Source organism: Mchenga conophoros, linkage group LG7 (assembly GCF_057382185.1).
Source record: "Mchenga conophoros isolate Kocher_MC1m ecotype Shallow Benthic linkage group LG7, M_conophoros_male_GT1.1, whole genome shotgun sequence".
NCBI lineage: Eukaryota > Metazoa > Chordata > Actinopteri > Cichliformes > Cichlidae > Mchenga > Mchenga conophoros.
Genome location: NC_140532.1, coordinates 49296280 through 49313918, shown reverse-complemented (window position 1 = coordinate 49313918; position 17639 = coordinate 49296280). Strand labels below are relative to the sequence as shown.

The following is a 17639-nucleotide window of genomic DNA, read 5'->3' as shown; positions in this document are numbered from 1 at the left end:
AGCTGCAATAGACATCAAGCTGCCTGCACTGAAAACAGAGGGGCCAGCTCTGCCTCCTCTATTCATTTTGTTACTGAGAGCTGCCTGAACTGGCTGTCCAGTTACAAATGCTGCACTTGTGCCCTGTTCTTACACAAAGTAGGCCGGTGTCTGCCAAGGCGGTGGATAACGAAACCACGGCGGCGCAGCGGGAGGCTCGGTAATCAGCACGCTAATTCCAAAGTCAGGAACAACTTCATGAGAACAATTACAGCATCATGCACTTGAGCGATGACTCACAGCTTATTTTATGATTAGATTTCAGCTCACTTGACACATGTAACCGCTATAGAATGCATTTGTGTTCCTTTATTACATGACATGACCAGGCTGGGTAGAAATGAAAAACAAAAATGCTATGTGGAGATTCAAGAAGCACAGACTTGGATTTGATACTTCAAAAGACACTGAAAACATTATTATGTCAAGTAATGGCCAAGTACTGTGATAATGCCACCCGGAACACATGCCATGATGCCACAAGGGGAAAAAAAGGTTTTAAATGCCAGCACACTCTTATTTTATACTCAGTGGACTTTACCAGCTCTTTGTGCCATAGACTGCTGCTTGAAACATCCACATTACACAGTTGCTGCAGATTTGTCCCGTTCCACCACATGCCAGAGGTGATGGATTTAAGATCTGCTGACTGTGGAGGCTATTTCGTTACAGTGAACTCACTCCGAGTTCAAGAAGCCACTTTGAGATTATTTGAGCTTTGTAAAATAGCATGTCTTTCTAATGGAAGCTTCCATCAGTAGGGTACACAGTGATGATGAAGGGATGGACATGGTGTCCAAGTGTCCCAGAAAATACCCGACACCATTGCATCACCACCAGCAGCCTGATCATTTGATACAAGTAATCTATGCTTTCATGCTGTTTACACCAAATTCTGCATGTTGCAGAAATCAAGACTCATCTGATGAGGAAATGCTTTATTGTTTTTTTAAATCTTCTGTTTTCCTATTTTAAAGAGTAGGTGTGAATTGCAGCCTCAGTTTCCTGTTCTCAGCTGGAAGGAGTGGCAGTCAGTGTGGTCTTTTGCTGCTACAGTTCATGTGCTTCAAGTTCAATGTGTTGTCCATTTAGAAATGCTCTTTTGCATCACTGTTCAGCAGACTGGTCGTTCTCCTCTGACCTCTAGAAAAAACATGACACTTCCTGCCAGAGAACTGTCGCTCACTTGAGGTTTACTCTTTTTCTCTGTAAACCATAAGGACGGTTGTGTTGGACAACAACCATGGCCAGAGATGGGCGCGTTACTGCAATCTGATTACTTTTTTCAAGTAACGAGTAAAGTAAGGGATTACTATTGCAAAAACGGTAATTAGATTACCGTTACTTTCCCGTAGGAACGCTGCGTTACTGCGTTACTAAAACCGTGATTTTTTGCGAGAATGTCTCATGACAGTGACGTAAGCGAGTGCGCCGTTAGTGACAACAGCTGTGTGCAGATCAACAATGGACCACATATCGATTGTGGGAGAGAGTATGAGCGTGCAGCGTTTAAAGCGTGGAAGTACTGACCTTACTTTGAGTTTGATTCCGTAAAAAGTGACAAAAACATTAGCGTCCATCGTGCGTGGGAAGAAAACTTCTTTTTACAGCGAAAAAAATCCCTAAACTTCCAAGCAAGCACCGAGAGCGCAACGACATAATGGGAAACTCACAGAGAAACTCGTGGATTCTTCAACTGACCGCGGCACACCTGCACCAGGGTAAACCTCCGCCTACCACAGTCCTGCTTTACGGTGAAAATAGAGCAACAGGACCGCTAGTCTTTGACTTTATTTATTTTCTGCTGTGTTTTACTTGCATCTATTTGATGCAAGTAAAACAGAGTGAGTGTAAACACTGAAAATATTTTATTTTATGGGCTGGAATGTGCAGAAAATAGGTTTAAATCCTAAACTAATTTATTCAAGTCAGAGAATGTTGCATATAATTAAATTTTTGCTTGATGCATAAAGTTAAAAGATTAAAACTGATAAAACAAGTTAAAAAAAAAAGAGACTTTTCCATTTGATTACATTTTGTATGATGGATTATGCAGAAAAAGTAGAATTGGGCTGAAAGATCTATCGCTTTATCACCTCTTCAGGTTGTAAATCGTGTTTTTAAAAAGTAACTAAGTAACTAATTAATTACTTTTGAAAATAAGTAATCAGTAAAGTAACGGGATTACTTTTTGGGGGAAGTAATCAGTAATTAGTTACTGATTACTTTTTTCAAGTAACTTGACCAACACTGACCATGGCACATTCAACGTCGCTTAAATCACCTTTCGTCCCCCTTCTACAGCTGTGTTTGAACTTCTGCAGGTTGTCTTGCTGATGTCTACACATTCAAACAGTTAAAAACAGAATAATTCAAATAAATGTTACCACTAATACGCTGTGTGTTCAGATGTACATATCTTGGACATGCAGAAGAGCATATCCAAAATATGCAACTAGTAGTTATTTTAATTACTTTGCTTTCCTATGAACTTGAAGTAGTCTGGTATTGTCTTCTGCGGTATCAACAATTCATTTTTACCCAGAGAATCTGGGGTAGTTTCAGTTTTTCAGACCATTCTCTGTAAACCCTAGAGACAACTATGTGGGAAAATCCCAGTAAATCAATGGTTTCTGAAATACTGAGACCAGTCTGTCTGGCATTAATAACCATTCCACTTTCAAAGTCACTTAAATCTCTTTTCTCCTCCATTCTGATCTTCAGTGCGAGATTCAGCAGGTCATCTCAACTATATCTACATTGTATAAATATATTCATCTGTGTTTTTGCATCACAATCGTTTGTTACTTCTGATATAATTCAAATGACAATAAAGCAGGTAAACTTTGAATGCACGTTCCACAGGTATGCACATTGTATAAATATATTCATATATTAAGACTTTTACTTGTCCAAAATGGGTTTTGCTGACCAAACACAGAGTGAGTTTATACGTTCAGGTAGGGGCTAGAGCACAATGCTGTGAAGAGAAGATGTGGGCTGGATTTACTGGAGACAAAACATCTTCAACGTCTTCGTTTCACAACTGTTGGAAACCAAAATAGTATGTACTAACCTCCACCAAAAGGCGCCCAGATGACTCTTCGGATTGTCTTCACCCAGTCTTCCATGTCATTCTGGGTGCTGGCCATAAGAAGGTAGGTCTCATGGTTGGCTGTCATCCGCTCTCTTTCTCCACCTGTATAAATAAATGGGAGGAAAAATTTAAATGATGCAAGATCCAAAACTGCACGCTCTCCAGCAAGAACTAAAATAACATGAATCGAGAATAACGTTTTTCAGCACGACAAGAAATCACCAGCTGGCTGCAAAACACATTTCTGAACGGACAGAGACTAATGACAAGATAAGACCTTCTGGTAACCAAGGTTGCCATTAAATGTCTTTGTTTGACATAAATTACTTGAACTCCATTTCACAACTATACGTCTTCTGAAACACGCGCACCACACAGTCAAAGGCAAATGCTTGTCTCTCAGCATGTTCCATTAGAGGCAGGCTCTGTATCTTGATTTAACCTGTGGATAATGGCCACAAGCACTCTCCTGTCATGTCATACCAGACAGACTGAAGTGGAGACTGTACCTGTTTCACATAACCAATCTGGCTGCAGTGATCACTATGACAACAGAGCCTTTACATCAGCTTCATCGAGATAAACAAAACAACTTGCTGCATTTCACAGGGATGCAGCGGGCCTGCTGCAGAAGAGACGAGCTCTTAAGAAGACAAATGAGGCGTCAGACTAGCAGTTTAATTATTTATGACTCTGACCACCAGGGATCCTGCCACAGTGATCGCATCAGATGGATGAAATCTGCATGTTGCATATGAAAACTATTAATAGACTAGAACACAACATGACAGGTCAGCAGGGGGGGGGGGGGGGGGGGGGGGGGCAAGGTTTACTCCTAATGAAGTGATACAAAGAAAGAGATAAAAAGAGATGCCTAAACTGTTTGCTGGCTCACACAGAGAGTCATGCATGTGTTTAATGTGAATGTTGCATAAATAGTGCTTTCAACACCTGAGCTGTCAGTTTGGTGCAATAGTTAAAAATGCAAGGCTAGTATCGCGTTACGAAGTGTGTAAATTTAAAAGCGCCTTCTGTTACCTGTAGGCTTCTCAAAATCCCATGACTAACAGCACAGACATCACAGCATGTGTCAGCATGTATCAATTTAGTGGGGTGGGGTTCTCTGTGTCCTGAAGAATAGGTAAAAAAAGGAAATTTGTCTTCCTAACTAAGGACAATACATTTGCTGTACTTTTGCATGACCTCAAGGTTACGGGTACATTACCAGCACTCCCCAACTGTGCTAATCAGTTTGATACAGTTGAAATAAGCAGAGTAGAGGTTCCTGGCACAACTTCATCACTTCCAATTTGCATGGAGAAGAGGAAAAAAAAAAATTGGAAGAGGCCCAAACTCCAGGAACACTTGAAACGTATGTGTTTTGGCTGGTAGACTTCACCAAGTTGCTACAATTTTGACCTTTTTATACAGTAAAGATTACACAAAAATCTAACTAAAATACCCAACAATGTTTTACAAGCAAAAAATACAATACAGCAAATACATTTTGCCAAATTTGACAGTATTCAGACTTTGAAGACACCTCAATCATTAAGTTAAATTAAATTTACCTCATCATTAACAGTCAAGGATGACAATTAAGGTTACATGTTCCATAAAACACAAACTAATCCAATAGGGGGCTACCTTTAGTTAGCAACTATTAGATTCTATATAAAAATCATAAAAGTAGTTATGTTTGAAGCCACTCTTTAAACCATTTTATTAATAAAATAAAAGATCTGGCGGGTTGCTAATGTTCATATGGTTCCTAAATATCATTACAGCAGTACGTGTAGCTGTTTAACCTATTGATAATCAATCTAAGCATCCGTTAATCACCGTTAGAGTAAAAGTTCCTGATCAATGCTTGCAAAGGTTTGCAATTCGGCTCTCACATTAAAGTCGTTTAAGTTTTGATCCATTTTTCGATCGGTATCCAGAAACTAAGAGTCATTCTCACAGTAGTCTAATGCGCTCTCTCGCTTTCCTAATCCAGTGATTAGTCACGACCCGCTATTGATCGTTCGCAGAGTTCCCATTAATTAATTACACTTTGCGCGAAGCGGATACGATTCATTAACCTTGCCACGCCCACATATTTACCTTTGAAGACACTTGACGTTTGTGTTTATGCGTGCAGAAAACTTATTCGGTCGTTCCAGTAAATGTTTGAACGTGGCCATTCACGAGGAAAACAAAAACAAAGCGGCAGCTTTAGCTCACCTCCCAACCGCACAAATCACAACCGCAGCGTCATTTTACCTTCCCTCGACCTGCGACACGCAGTCGGTCAGTCATTCAGTGAGGCTGTTTGTCAACGAAAACAGAACCAAAACGGTGACTAACCGGTAACCGAGGCGCTCACTCGTGCTCGCACATGGGAGTGTTTCTTTGGCCACCGGCGTAAAAGCTCCGTCGCTCCAAAACACTTCTCGCTTGCGAGACCGCGCCTCCGCTTTTAATCCAGCACGGAGTCCTCCGTGTAGCAAACTCGAGAAAGCGGGGGATAAATATTAGCTTTAATTCAAAGAGCGGGTGAGAGCGCCACATCGATGGGTTTGAGTGTGCCTACTGTTTCCGACACACCGTGTGAGACTGTGGCGACCAGGGCCGTGCAAAGCCGTTTCGGGTTCCAGGGCGAATGATTTACTCCTTATGGTCCAACTTCCCCTGTTGTCAGTACTGAACTCACTTGTTCCTGCTGAAGGCATAGGTCATTCCAAATGGCTCACTACAATTTCAATTCATTTTTAACGTCATATATCCAATGTTACATTCTCCATTTACATTTATTTCACGTGTCACATTCAACATAGTAACTTAACGCTCACCAAATGTTTTCTGTATATGCCGTGGAATCTTGTCACCGTGTAAATATGAAATGAAGAATTTGAAAAAGTGGCAGAGGCTAGTTTGTATAATATTAGATGTAAAGCAGACATAAGCAACCAATTAAACAACAACACAAATATAATGTATTTTATTTTTGCAACTATGAGGTAACATATCAAAGTTGAAGGATTGTTAATAAATTATGCTATAAAATCAAACATTTTTAGAAATAAATGCACATTATTCAAATTTTTGTTGCAGTTGACTATCAGTGTTACATTTTGACATTAATATGATATAATTTAAAATGTAAAGCAGACCTAAGCAGCAAATTGAAGAACATTGTAAATGGAATACATTTTATTTGTGTAATTATGTGGTGACATATCAAGGTCAAAGCATTGTTAATATATTATACCCTCAAATATAACACTAAAGAAACAAATGGGATATTTTGTAACTGTGTAACAGCCTTACATTCGTTTTTACTCTTGTATCACAGTCACCTCAAACACCTTGAGACGACTGTTGTGAATTGGTAGTGTATAAATAAAATTGAATTGAATTGATTTGAATGATATCATTTTAAACTTAAAGCAGACAATACAGATGCGAATACTGCAGCCATTCCCCAACTCTCTGTGAATGGTTCTCATGGCCATTGATCAATGGGCTTTGATCAGTGGTTGGTGATCAATAGTTATGACAATTTGCATATTAATGATCAAGGAACTCACCTCAAAGCCCAGTGTTCATTCAGCGGGCTAGTTTCAGTCACTGTGCAAATGTACTGTTTGGGGAAACCTGCAGTCAGCTGAGACTGAACAAGTCACTTGGATGAGTGATGAGTGAAAACGCTACATCCAGATGAACAGAAGACCTGTATGATTGAGCATGCATCAAGACGACTTACTGTGCAGAGTTATTTGTGAAACACTAAGCCACAGTGCCTACAGATGCATTCTTTCTAATGGCCTGCAGGGGGCAATGGATCCAAAAACAAGTAGGATTATATAAAGGCGAATAAGAAAATCACCCAACTGGTAATGAGCTGATGAAGTTTTGATCTGAATCGCTAGTTTTAGCATTTAGCATCAGGTACATTTTGTAAATTTAGTTCACTATGGAGTAAAATCAATACTAAAGAAGTGACTACTGTATGAGCAGGCACTTCAACCCCTTGCTTGTGATACCTAAGATGACTAGACATCCAGTCTATGAGTGTAGTTCACTGATGTATTTCTTTTATAAGCTGCCTATAATGCATACTAGTTAACAATTAAATCTTCTTAATTTTGGTCTTTTCATGTGGTACACGACCTTTGAACAAGGCAAAGAAAAAAAAGTTGGGTTTTTTTGCCTTGTATTACAAGCTGATTTGATTCGTATAACTTTACACTGCATATTTCAAAAAGAGAACCCAATCTTAAGAAACTAAAATGAATCCATATATGCACATTAAAGCACAAATGATGAATCGGTTTACTATGCAGCAGCAGGTCCAGTGTAACAGCAATAATTAATTAGGCTGTAGCATCAAGGAAATGACGCATGCGTAACGCTTTATACAAACTGCCTCAACAAGGTCAACCTGACATATTTCTCAACCTGAGCATGTGATTATTCTTAACCACTGCTTTGAGTCATTACCCACAGTTACACCAATCACTCCCACTGGCCAGAAAGGTTTCTGACTCAGAGGCATCTCCACCCTGCCAGCATTGTTTGCGTTAATTGTCATGCAAAGTAACTGCAATTCCCTGGTGTCCCTTTGAGTTCCTCTGTCCACATTTAAAATCAATCAGCCTTCCATTACTTGCATGGACAGACAGAGCATTTCCTCTCGGAAACAACAGTTGTGAAGCCGTTAAACAAGCGTGCAACAGGATTAAACCGCATACCATGGGCATTACAGCACACTGCTCTTCCTCCTGTCATTTCCTGTTGATGATCCGCTTTCTTCCATAGCGGCCTAAGTTGGCCTCAGTTTATAAGGTTGGGTGAGATGTCACACTCACTTAGCACATGGAGAATATAAACTATTTAGGGCTCAAGTGGTAAGTGTTTGGAGAATCTTACTATTTAGAAGCACAGAGCATTCAGATAATCCCATCGTCTCCCAGCATGCAAAGGTCAATCACTGATTTATGCCCTAAAACTATTCTTATCTACTTTCAGTGGCATGGAAATGGTGGTAAATAATTAATAATATTAACTTCAGAAAGAAATTAACATTTAGCTCACAAATCATGAGCCACCGGTTAAATTCTGACTATAATAAATTAAGATAATTTTTGACTGATTCTTTTACGGACAAAGTATTTCTCTCATACAATTCTTGGGCTGATACTATGTTAAAAAAACAGAAACACTTTTATGACTTTATAAATGAGATCAACCTCAGTAGGTGTTCATATGCAGAGACGGTCTTCATGTATAACACGACTTTACCTGAAGAGACAACCGTGGCAGCTTTCACAATTTGCCTGATTTGCCATGCTTTGGCAAACTGCTCCAAAGTTTTACAAAAAAAAAGAAAAAAGAAAGAAAACCTCAGCTTTCAGACCTTTACTTCAGAAGCAGCTTCCATTCAGTGAGACATAGACATTAAGATTCCCTGTTCACACTGAGACTTCATAGAAGAAACGTTAAGGAGAAGGGAAAACACCATATTTTTCATGTTTTAGCAGTAACTCTACTGGTGATATTCTCTGCAGTGGAGCACGTACCAAAAGTTAGTTTAGGCTTTCATCTGCTACTTCAAGATCAGCATTACCAGACAGAGGATTAATACAATCAACCCCAAAACCTGATACAGCAACAAACACAGGAAAGACACAGCTAAACTGAACTGCATGCAGCTGCAAGGAGAATTGGCAACCAGACAGCTTTGCAATAAACTCCTTTTCTTTTGAGAACAGCGTTCTGTGAACAGATGAGGCAAATGTTCAACTTTCTGACAGAATGTGAAACACTGTGTTTAAATAAGTATGGTATTGCACACACACCAAAACCTCAAATATAAAGCCTGGTGGAGCAAGTTTTGTCTTCATGTTCAACATCTTGACCTATAATACTGGTGAGAATATATGCAGACTGTATACATGTGCCCTCTGTGAGGACAATGGTAAAGCTTCAGACTACTTTAAACATTCAGTTTCAGATGCTTTTTTTCCTCCTCTAGGATCTGTATAATGTCACAGAGATGGGATAATAACACAGTCAGCTCCAGCACACAACTCTGGTAGGGAGCGCTGCAGCTCCTTTAAACTTCACACACTGTTCTGCAATAACATAGACAACTTTCAGTGGATTTTCAGTTCAGTCAGACTGTTCGTCCATATGAGTTGGACAAAAAAAATCCAAACGGATCACAAACTTTTCTTGCAGCTGTGCATAAACTACATTAACAACTTGAGAGCACATCTGCAAACAAAACTATAGCCTCTCACTGACAACCTGGGATCAGGTTCAGTTACCTTTACATGTGAATGGCAGGCCATCTTAGATGGGCTCAGTGCAAACGGCTAACAACTGTTCATTCCAGCTGTAACCACTGGCTTTAATAGGTGGCCAAACCAGCTGCACATAGTCTTTAACTAATGGCTCAAAACAGGTGGGAGACAACAAAGAATCCCACTGTGCTGTAATTGCTCACAAATACCTGGATCCCCCGTGCACTTCACTTTGACTTGCATGTCTTCACTGAGCCCTCTAGGAGCCACAGTGGAGTGCATCTATGTAGAGCGCCACAGTGTGGATAAAGACCATACAATATATGGTTATGTTTTGTGCCGATAAACAGTAATATGTTACCAGGCATGAATGGCCCAGGATACTCACACCCTGTAGTTACATCAAGTATTATGATAGGTTACATGAATAGTAAACATATAATATAAGTGGATGTGAAAAGCCTGTCTTTTGGCTTCAGTTATATATTTCGGAAAGTTCCAGTTACTATAAGATTGACATCTTTCTCATATAAATATATTTTACATCAAATATGATGACCGCTAGCTTAGCAGAATGATTTTGTCTGGCACATAAACTCATGTAAAAACACAACTTGATTTAAAGTTTATATGCTTTTGAGTTGTTGGCAGGCAGATTTGTCAAAATGAGTTTTTTCCCCCCTAAATACCTTCAGACAGCCCATCTGTTTCCCCGCCTCCAGGCTTTGTGCAAAGCTAAAAAGCTACCTAGCAGTTGTAGCCTCACATGTGGAGAAAAGATCTGAAAACAGCATATCGGTTTTCTTGCACATATGTCGAAAAATAAGATACTTATTATTAAAAATGCTAAAATATTAATGTAATGTGGTTCTAAACGTATAGAACGCAAACCTTAACAGTATGACATTTCCATATCTTCAAAGCAGTTTTAGTCCATTGAATTGATAATTGCAAACCTCAGTCCTGCGGTATAACCACATAGAAAAAAAAATTAAGGCAAAGGGAGCACAGTAGGTGTTAAAAAAGGGGCCAAAATGAGCTAAATATTCCGTACACACAAACATGGGATAGATTTTTGTCTGCAGACTTGTTGTGAAATGTTAAGCTCTTCCAGACCCTGACTGCACATCTTGCCAAGTGGAGGAAGCAGCTGCTGCTGGCAGAGAAAACAATGCAGACACTGTAACTACCTTGTTTAGTGATAAATGACAAAAATATGTGTCATAGTTCTCCCAGCCTGTGTGTGTCCATGTTGAGATTAAAAGGAGCACATCAGCGTCTCCTCTCTTTTGTCTTCTGCAGTCGTCTTGTTTGTGTGCAAGCAGGGGCAAGTTGAGATTCAATAATAGGTCTAATGATAGTCTTCTCCGAGGTCATCATAAATGACTCTAACATCACAGGAAGTCGGTCACTGGCTGGCGAGCTACGCTACACGGCAAAGCGAATTGTCCATTCATACGGAATGATGAGTATTAAGAGCGGAAACAAAAAGAAAAAAAACCACTGCTCCCATTTTCTTTTTCATCTTTTGTTTATGACTGTTGGTACCCTTATCTACAGGGTCCATTTCACTCATGAGTAATATCATCTCCAGATGGTCTAAACATGCAGCTGTAACAAAGAAGCCTGTAGTAAACAAGTTAAGGAAATACTTAAGCAGTAGCAGGACAGAGGCTGTGCATAGAAAAGCTTTCAAAAGGCTCAAATAATAAACTCATTACTGTTACCTTGATGGGATGACAATAAATTAGTTAATCCATACAGGGGTAAGCTATGAATCGACTGATGAACCACCTCCATCCCTCGTTCGTTATCTCCGGCAAACCCAGGGTTGGAGGAGGGGGGGAATAAAGAGGCGTCCTGAATGAGTTACAAAGTCCTGGCTGTCTGAGTCAATGTGAGGACGGGAGTTTCTGACTGGAGGAGCTGCTCTGCCAGTTTTTGGCCCGGCTCAGAATGAGTGAGTGAGCACAGCTGAGAGGGTGTGAAAGAGAAATGGGAGGGAGGGGGTGGGAAGGGGGGATTTGGAAAAGCAGGGGGAGGTTGGTGAGCACACACACACACACACACACACACACACACACACACACACATCCACAAACTTCTGCAGAGCACTGTAATGGGAACAATAGGTAGAGCTCTCTGAAGGCTTAGGCTTAACAGAGGCCAGGGTTCTCCAGAGGGCATGACCCCCATGTGCAAACATGGAATCTCCCATTCCCACCACAATGCTTTTTTAACATTAAGACTATAATGATGTAATCATATTGACCTTTCAAATGTGCAATCAGGCATTAATGACAAAATAAACAACATTTAGAGTTTGTGTACGAGACTAAAACTTCTGCTTTTTTACTCCACTTTATATCAGTCGATGCAATTGATTTATCAAAACTAAAAACCTTAAATCTTTGGTGTACTAGTGGAAAAACATCAGCAGAAGGTTGAATGAACACTCGGCTACAAAGTATGCTGGAGATTAAGCTGTTTAATTTGCCTTAGTTTGCATGGCTGATTTACTAAATGAGAAAAAAATATACACTAGCTTTTGGCTGTCTCTCTATCTTGGTTTTATGCTTAAACTAAGAGTCATCCTCTTTTAAGATAACAACATAAATGTATTTGCAAAATGAGTCATCATCAGCAAAAATGGCAAAGGTCAGCGCATGCTTAAATCTTCTCAAATGTGAGGATTTGCTACTTTTTTCTGAACATATAGATCATCGACTCAAAAAGGTCACCTGAGGAGCTTAGGCTAACCTTTTTCATTTCTTGTGACATTTTATACAATCAAAAATAATTCCTAAACTTACATTATAATAAGGTTATATATTTTCTGTCTGTGTTTTTAAAACGTTAAATCGTCCTTCAAAGTATTTTCAAAACAGCTATACTCTCATTACAAGTCTGCCACGCTGCTGGTGATACAGCTCCCCTCTCTGCAGTTATATCTTCCCACGTATTTCTAATGGGTGTCCCGTTTCACCACCCCCCCACCCCCATCACCACCACAGCAAGGTATCGACGGCTAATTCTCACCCTGGTGACATGGTGGTCCTTGCCTGTCAATAGATGTAGTCTGAAGACAGACATCACAACATTAGCCTGAATCCCTAAAGACCTTGTCTAGCAGAGAACACAGACTCCATAGATGTTTCTATGGCTATCCATTACCATCTGATGCCGAATGAGTAACATAGTGAATAGGAGTGGGGAGGTCAAAGGGGACAAGGATTGTTTGGCTCTACTGTCTCTTTTACAGGCGCCTGTAGGAAAGTGGATAACCCTGGCATCAAAAAGAAGGAAAAAAGAAAGGAGACTAACAGCCACATCTCAAAAATCGCTGTATTATTTACTTTTCAAAGGCTAACATGATACCGTGTCTAGTTGAACCCACAAGAATATGCATAGTCGAAGTCAAGGTTGTCTTGTTTTAAGGTGTAGTTGCATTAAAAAAAAAAAAAAAATCAAACAAGTTATTATCAAGTTATTCTGCGAATACACATTCACCTCTGTCGTCACAGGATATGAAAAGAAATCAAGTGAAATTGCAGCTGTTGGGTAGAAAAAGTGAGTTGAGTTTCAATGAGCTGTCATGAGCACAAGCAGGGAAGCAATGGGTCAGTCCGTTCAGGGAGGTCACAGGACTGTCAAAGAGCCAAGTGTCTCTGTTCTGATTTCATGCCAACTAAATAAAGAGCTATGTCTGTGTGTTCTGCCAAGGCTGCTGTAAATATACCATTATGTAAGGGGAATCAATTTCAACTTCTGAAGGAAGGAAGTGCGGCTCAAGCAGGCCTTGATGCCCAGAGCTTGTAACGTAAGCTGGCATGATAATCATAAAGGCTAGACACTAAAGCAGAGGTGCAGTAAGGGGGGGGGGGGGTGTCACACAGTCAGATTTAAGCATACCAGCATTTTATTTTTTTAGGTTTTATTATTAGTGTGTGATTTAATGTAATATAAGCTTTTTTCAAAGAATGTATTAATATTCTTCTTCTAGAAAAAGAACAAAAGGATAACACTGGTATATCCACGCCTTCCTCCAATGGAAACTGTGGGCTGCCCTCGGGGTGGGGAAATTTGAATCAAACAGTCTAAAATAAGCTATGTTTTGCTTTGAAAAGCTGCTGCAGGGGTGTAAAGCATAGGCGATACGCAGTGAACGTGCTAATGGATGGGAAAAGACCAGAAGAATCCTTTAATATGCGACTTGTTTTTTTAAAAGAAGGGTCCAAAGCCACAAAAGAAAACTGTAAACATTCCCAAATGATATTCATGTAGGTTCTCCGGTGTCGTTAAGAAACCACAATCATTCTGTTCAACCTATTTATTGCCGTGGCAGCATAAAGCAGACTTCGAACACATTTAAGTTGCTCATGATAACAATTTAAGTTTGTTAAAATACCAAAATCGTTACGAGTGAACCTTTTGGAGCACTGACAGCTTTAGTGGCTACTAGCTGCTGGATTGATATCTCATTTAAATGTTAGGGAGCACTGAGTTTTGGTGAGGGCTAGCAGCTGTTGTCACTTGAACACTTGCACACAACGCTGTGAGGTTAAAACATTACATTAGCGATACAGGCATAATGATGCTGGAGGGAAACTTCTGGAAAGGTGCAGAACACGCAGATCCAAGAGAAAAACCTCAAATGGCCTCACAGAAGTCAACCCTCCCACAGATACAGCGTGCTTTTAGTCTGGTATCGTCATCACCACACTGTCTGAGAATTTGTTTTGTGTATAGCCAGAGACACTTTGAACAGCTAAGCTCTCTGTGGGGCTGGATTGTATCTGACAGGATGAGTGGTATACTGTATTTTTTAAGTGAATGCATTCAGTCTGTGTGGAAGGAATACGTTGTCACGGTTATGTAAACACACTGGATCACACTATAACCGATTTGACAAACGTGTCGTGCACCCCTGGCTTGGGAGACTGTAAATCTGTGTGGGAGTCATTGCCAAAGAATTCAGTGATGTGAACTCTGCACTACCAAAATGTTTGTCCGACATCTAAAACGTTTTTCATTTACATACAGGAAGCTGTCAGGGGTAATTCCCACACAAACAGTGTAATATCGGATTCCACCCATCAAAGGACTTTTGTGGTAAAAAAGCAAAAACAAAAAAAGAGGAAAAAGAAAAATAAAGACATGTCATCAGCCTCAAATATCCTCATTGTTAACAAGGATATTTTTAGATGATGCAGTTTGCTACTTGATTACTAAAATCAATTACAATATTGTTGATGGAGCCACTGGGAGACAAACTTCCTGGCGCTTGAAGATTGCAGTGAGCTTTTCCTTTATCCTCACCAGAGAAAAGAACAAGGAGTGGACTTGACAAAGTACCTGTTGCCCCACTCAGTAATACCTTCTAATATCAGCTTTCAGCACTGATGAGGGCCTCAGGGTAGATGCACACCTGCAGTCCCTGCAGTCAAAATAAGTAGTCTGAGTCAGCCTGGCCTTTGGGAAGCCCTTTGAACCTTTCACACAGGGCTGTGGAGACGTGACTTCTGGTATATTTTGAATAATGGAGGCAGAATAGACGGTTGAATCTATTTTCCCCACGAGAACCCATAGACTTAAAAATATATATGCATGCAAGCTTTTCCCTAGCTCAGCTCTTGTGAAGAATAGAAATTCTGAAAACACAAATTATCTTTTCCTTTAATTTCATTCACCTTGTAAAATGAAGTCGTTTTGGACACTTCCATGAGAAGTATAAATCAGTATTTTCATTTCCTAGATTGCTGTAGCGATGTAGAGAGATTGAGGAGCTTGTCGGGGCAACGTTATTTTGATAGAGATAAATCTCACTGGCAGTCATCATTTATCATGCTGGACGTGAGATTCCCACCAATGCATTTTCTACTTGGTGGCTATGGCTATAAAACAAGAAACATGAATATGGATAACTATTAGGAAATGTGTTTCCAAGTTACACTGTGCACTTCTATAATAATCTGCTTAATAGGGTCAGGTGACTGGGTGAATATACTGGCTCTAAGGTCAAAGTTTCACAATTTTGAGGAGATTTTTTACCAGTTTATTGAGTTTTAGTTCTATATTCACACATCTGAAGGATGGCTTTGTATTCATTTTTTAAGATGTTGCTGAAATTGCTTGTGGAGATCTCTGCAACCCTTACCCATGCTGCACAAAGACCTCCTCAAATACACTGATTGTCATCTTTCTCGAAAACCCCTTTGTGCACCATAAAACACTCAGGTATGAAAATATCTGCAATCTGGACATTCAGTGCTTAGTGTGAGCTTCAGTAAGATGGACGAACAAGTGAGTCTACATATTGATCACTGCAGCATTGCTAGCACTATTTTTTTCCCCCCTGACAAAGTTGGCTAAAACACTGCACTGTCTGCTAGAAAGTGATGCATTGGAGAGACAAAGAAATGCAGATGATGATGAAGACTCTCAGTGTTGACCTTCTGCTGAGGTTTTTCCACTAGTACAGCAAAGACTTATCATAAGGTGAGAGGCTATGACTGCAGTGATAGGTTGCCAATATGTTGCAATGTTGCAGATGGACAGCTATCCACACTCCGCGCCAATTTAGAATCCCCAGTTAATTTAAAAACACGGACGTCTTTGTACTGTGGAAGGAAGCCAGCGTAGCTGGAGAGAACCCACACACGCCTGTGGAGAATATGCAGACTCTACAAAGCTGATATTATTAGTTGGTCTAGCATCATTACTTGCCACCTCCCCACCAGTTAAGTAATCAAAGAGACATGTTGGTTTCATTCAACACTTTTCACCTTTTTGGTTTAAATGTGACAGGTTTCAGGATGTCTCAGCTAAAGTCAGGAGAGTCAGTTTGCACTCTTGGCTTCTAACACATCACTTTTATTGAAATACTCATTACAACTTCCCAGACTGCTTTAATTCACTGTTCCCACCTTTGCTCTCCTCACTGCCATCATTCAGCTTTTTCTCATGTGTAGCCAAACATTATGTACAATACAGTATTTCTTTTGTCTAGTTTCTCTCCTCATTTGTTGCCTTGGATTTTCACATGAGAATGTCTTAACTAGGATGGATTTACAAGCAGGCGGGGAGCTGTGAGTTCAGGACTCTGTTCTGTTATCTCCCCCAAGCAGCCAAGCAAAGTGAAATTTGAACCGGCTAGGAGAATGTTCTCCACCAAGCATGATTTTTCTTCCTCTGGCAAGATTTATTTTAAAGCTACATATATGCATAGTGCAACCAAATTGAGTCACACTTACATATATTGCGTATGGTTTATGGATGTTATTCCTTTGAAAGACTTTAAATTGTAATTTTGAAATGACATGGTAAAGATAGAGAGTAGGGTTTAGTGATGGGATTTCCGGCTCTTTTTAGAGAACCGGCTCTTTCAGCTCGGCTCACTCGGCTCACTTTCGGCTCCGAACCGGCTCTTCAGGTTGTTTTGTTGCTTTAATTAATTTATTATTAACAATAATATAAAATTATGCACAAAATGAACTACTAATGTAAAAAAAAAGGTGGTTTTATTTATATATGTTTATATATAAATATATGTGGTGGCCCCTAGAGACAAAGCACGTACAAACTCCAAAACATATTCCTAGAGTTAACTGAACTTCCAAAACAGAGCTACCTAGATCACTTAAATAACACAATTGAAAGCATGTGTGTATTATTTGTGTATTTATACACAAGCACTCATATATATTCAAATAATTAAAAAAAAAAAGTTCATTTACCTGTTACTACCACACACCAAATCCGGTCGTTGGTACTTGCTAACTTGTGTAGCCACTAGGTAACAAAAGCTCAACACTGTGCCCTAGCATCCTGGAGCACTTCTGTTGTGTTTTGTACATGTTTTGGAGTTTTTACGTGTTTTGGAGTTTGCACGTGTTTTGGAGTTTGCACGTGCTTTGTCTGTAGGGGCCACCGTAAATATACTTTTATTTATTCACTCCACATAAAATGTAATAAATAAATCATATAATACAAAAACCAACTGGTCACAGTTCAACTTTTAACTATTTAAATTTTCAGCTTTTTCCTTTTAAACAAATTTTAAGTGAAACAACACAAAACTCTGCAAACCACAACACAATTAAATATAAATTAAAATATGAAAACAAAAAGAACATGCACATTCTCTGTCATATGGGCCTGCATGAATAAACTTTCTGAATCCTTTATCATCCGCAACTGAAAATAGTTGTGGA

General features: G+C 39.7%; 1 protein-coding gene across 8 annotated transcripts in view; it reads right to left on the bottom strand.

Moving 5' to 3' along the window:
- The window catches only part of arhgap24 (Rho GTPase activating protein 24), an 89082-nt gene that overhangs the window by 17068 nt on the left and 54375 nt on the right, over positions 1-17639 (bottom strand). For 2 of the 8 annotated variants that reach the window (XM_085279870.1, XM_085279872.1), the window contains one exon: positions 3116-3238. In XM_085279870.1, coding sequence (XP_085135996.1) covers positions 3116-3238 — 123 coding nt within the window. Of the gene's footprint in view, positions 1-3115; positions 3239-4174; positions 4267-4361; positions 4439-5242; positions 5385-5485; positions 5785-11153; positions 11347-17639 lie in introns of those variants that run through there. The other 6 variants (XM_085279874.1, XM_085279875.1, XM_085279871.1 and 3 more) reach the window with 6 other exon arrangements.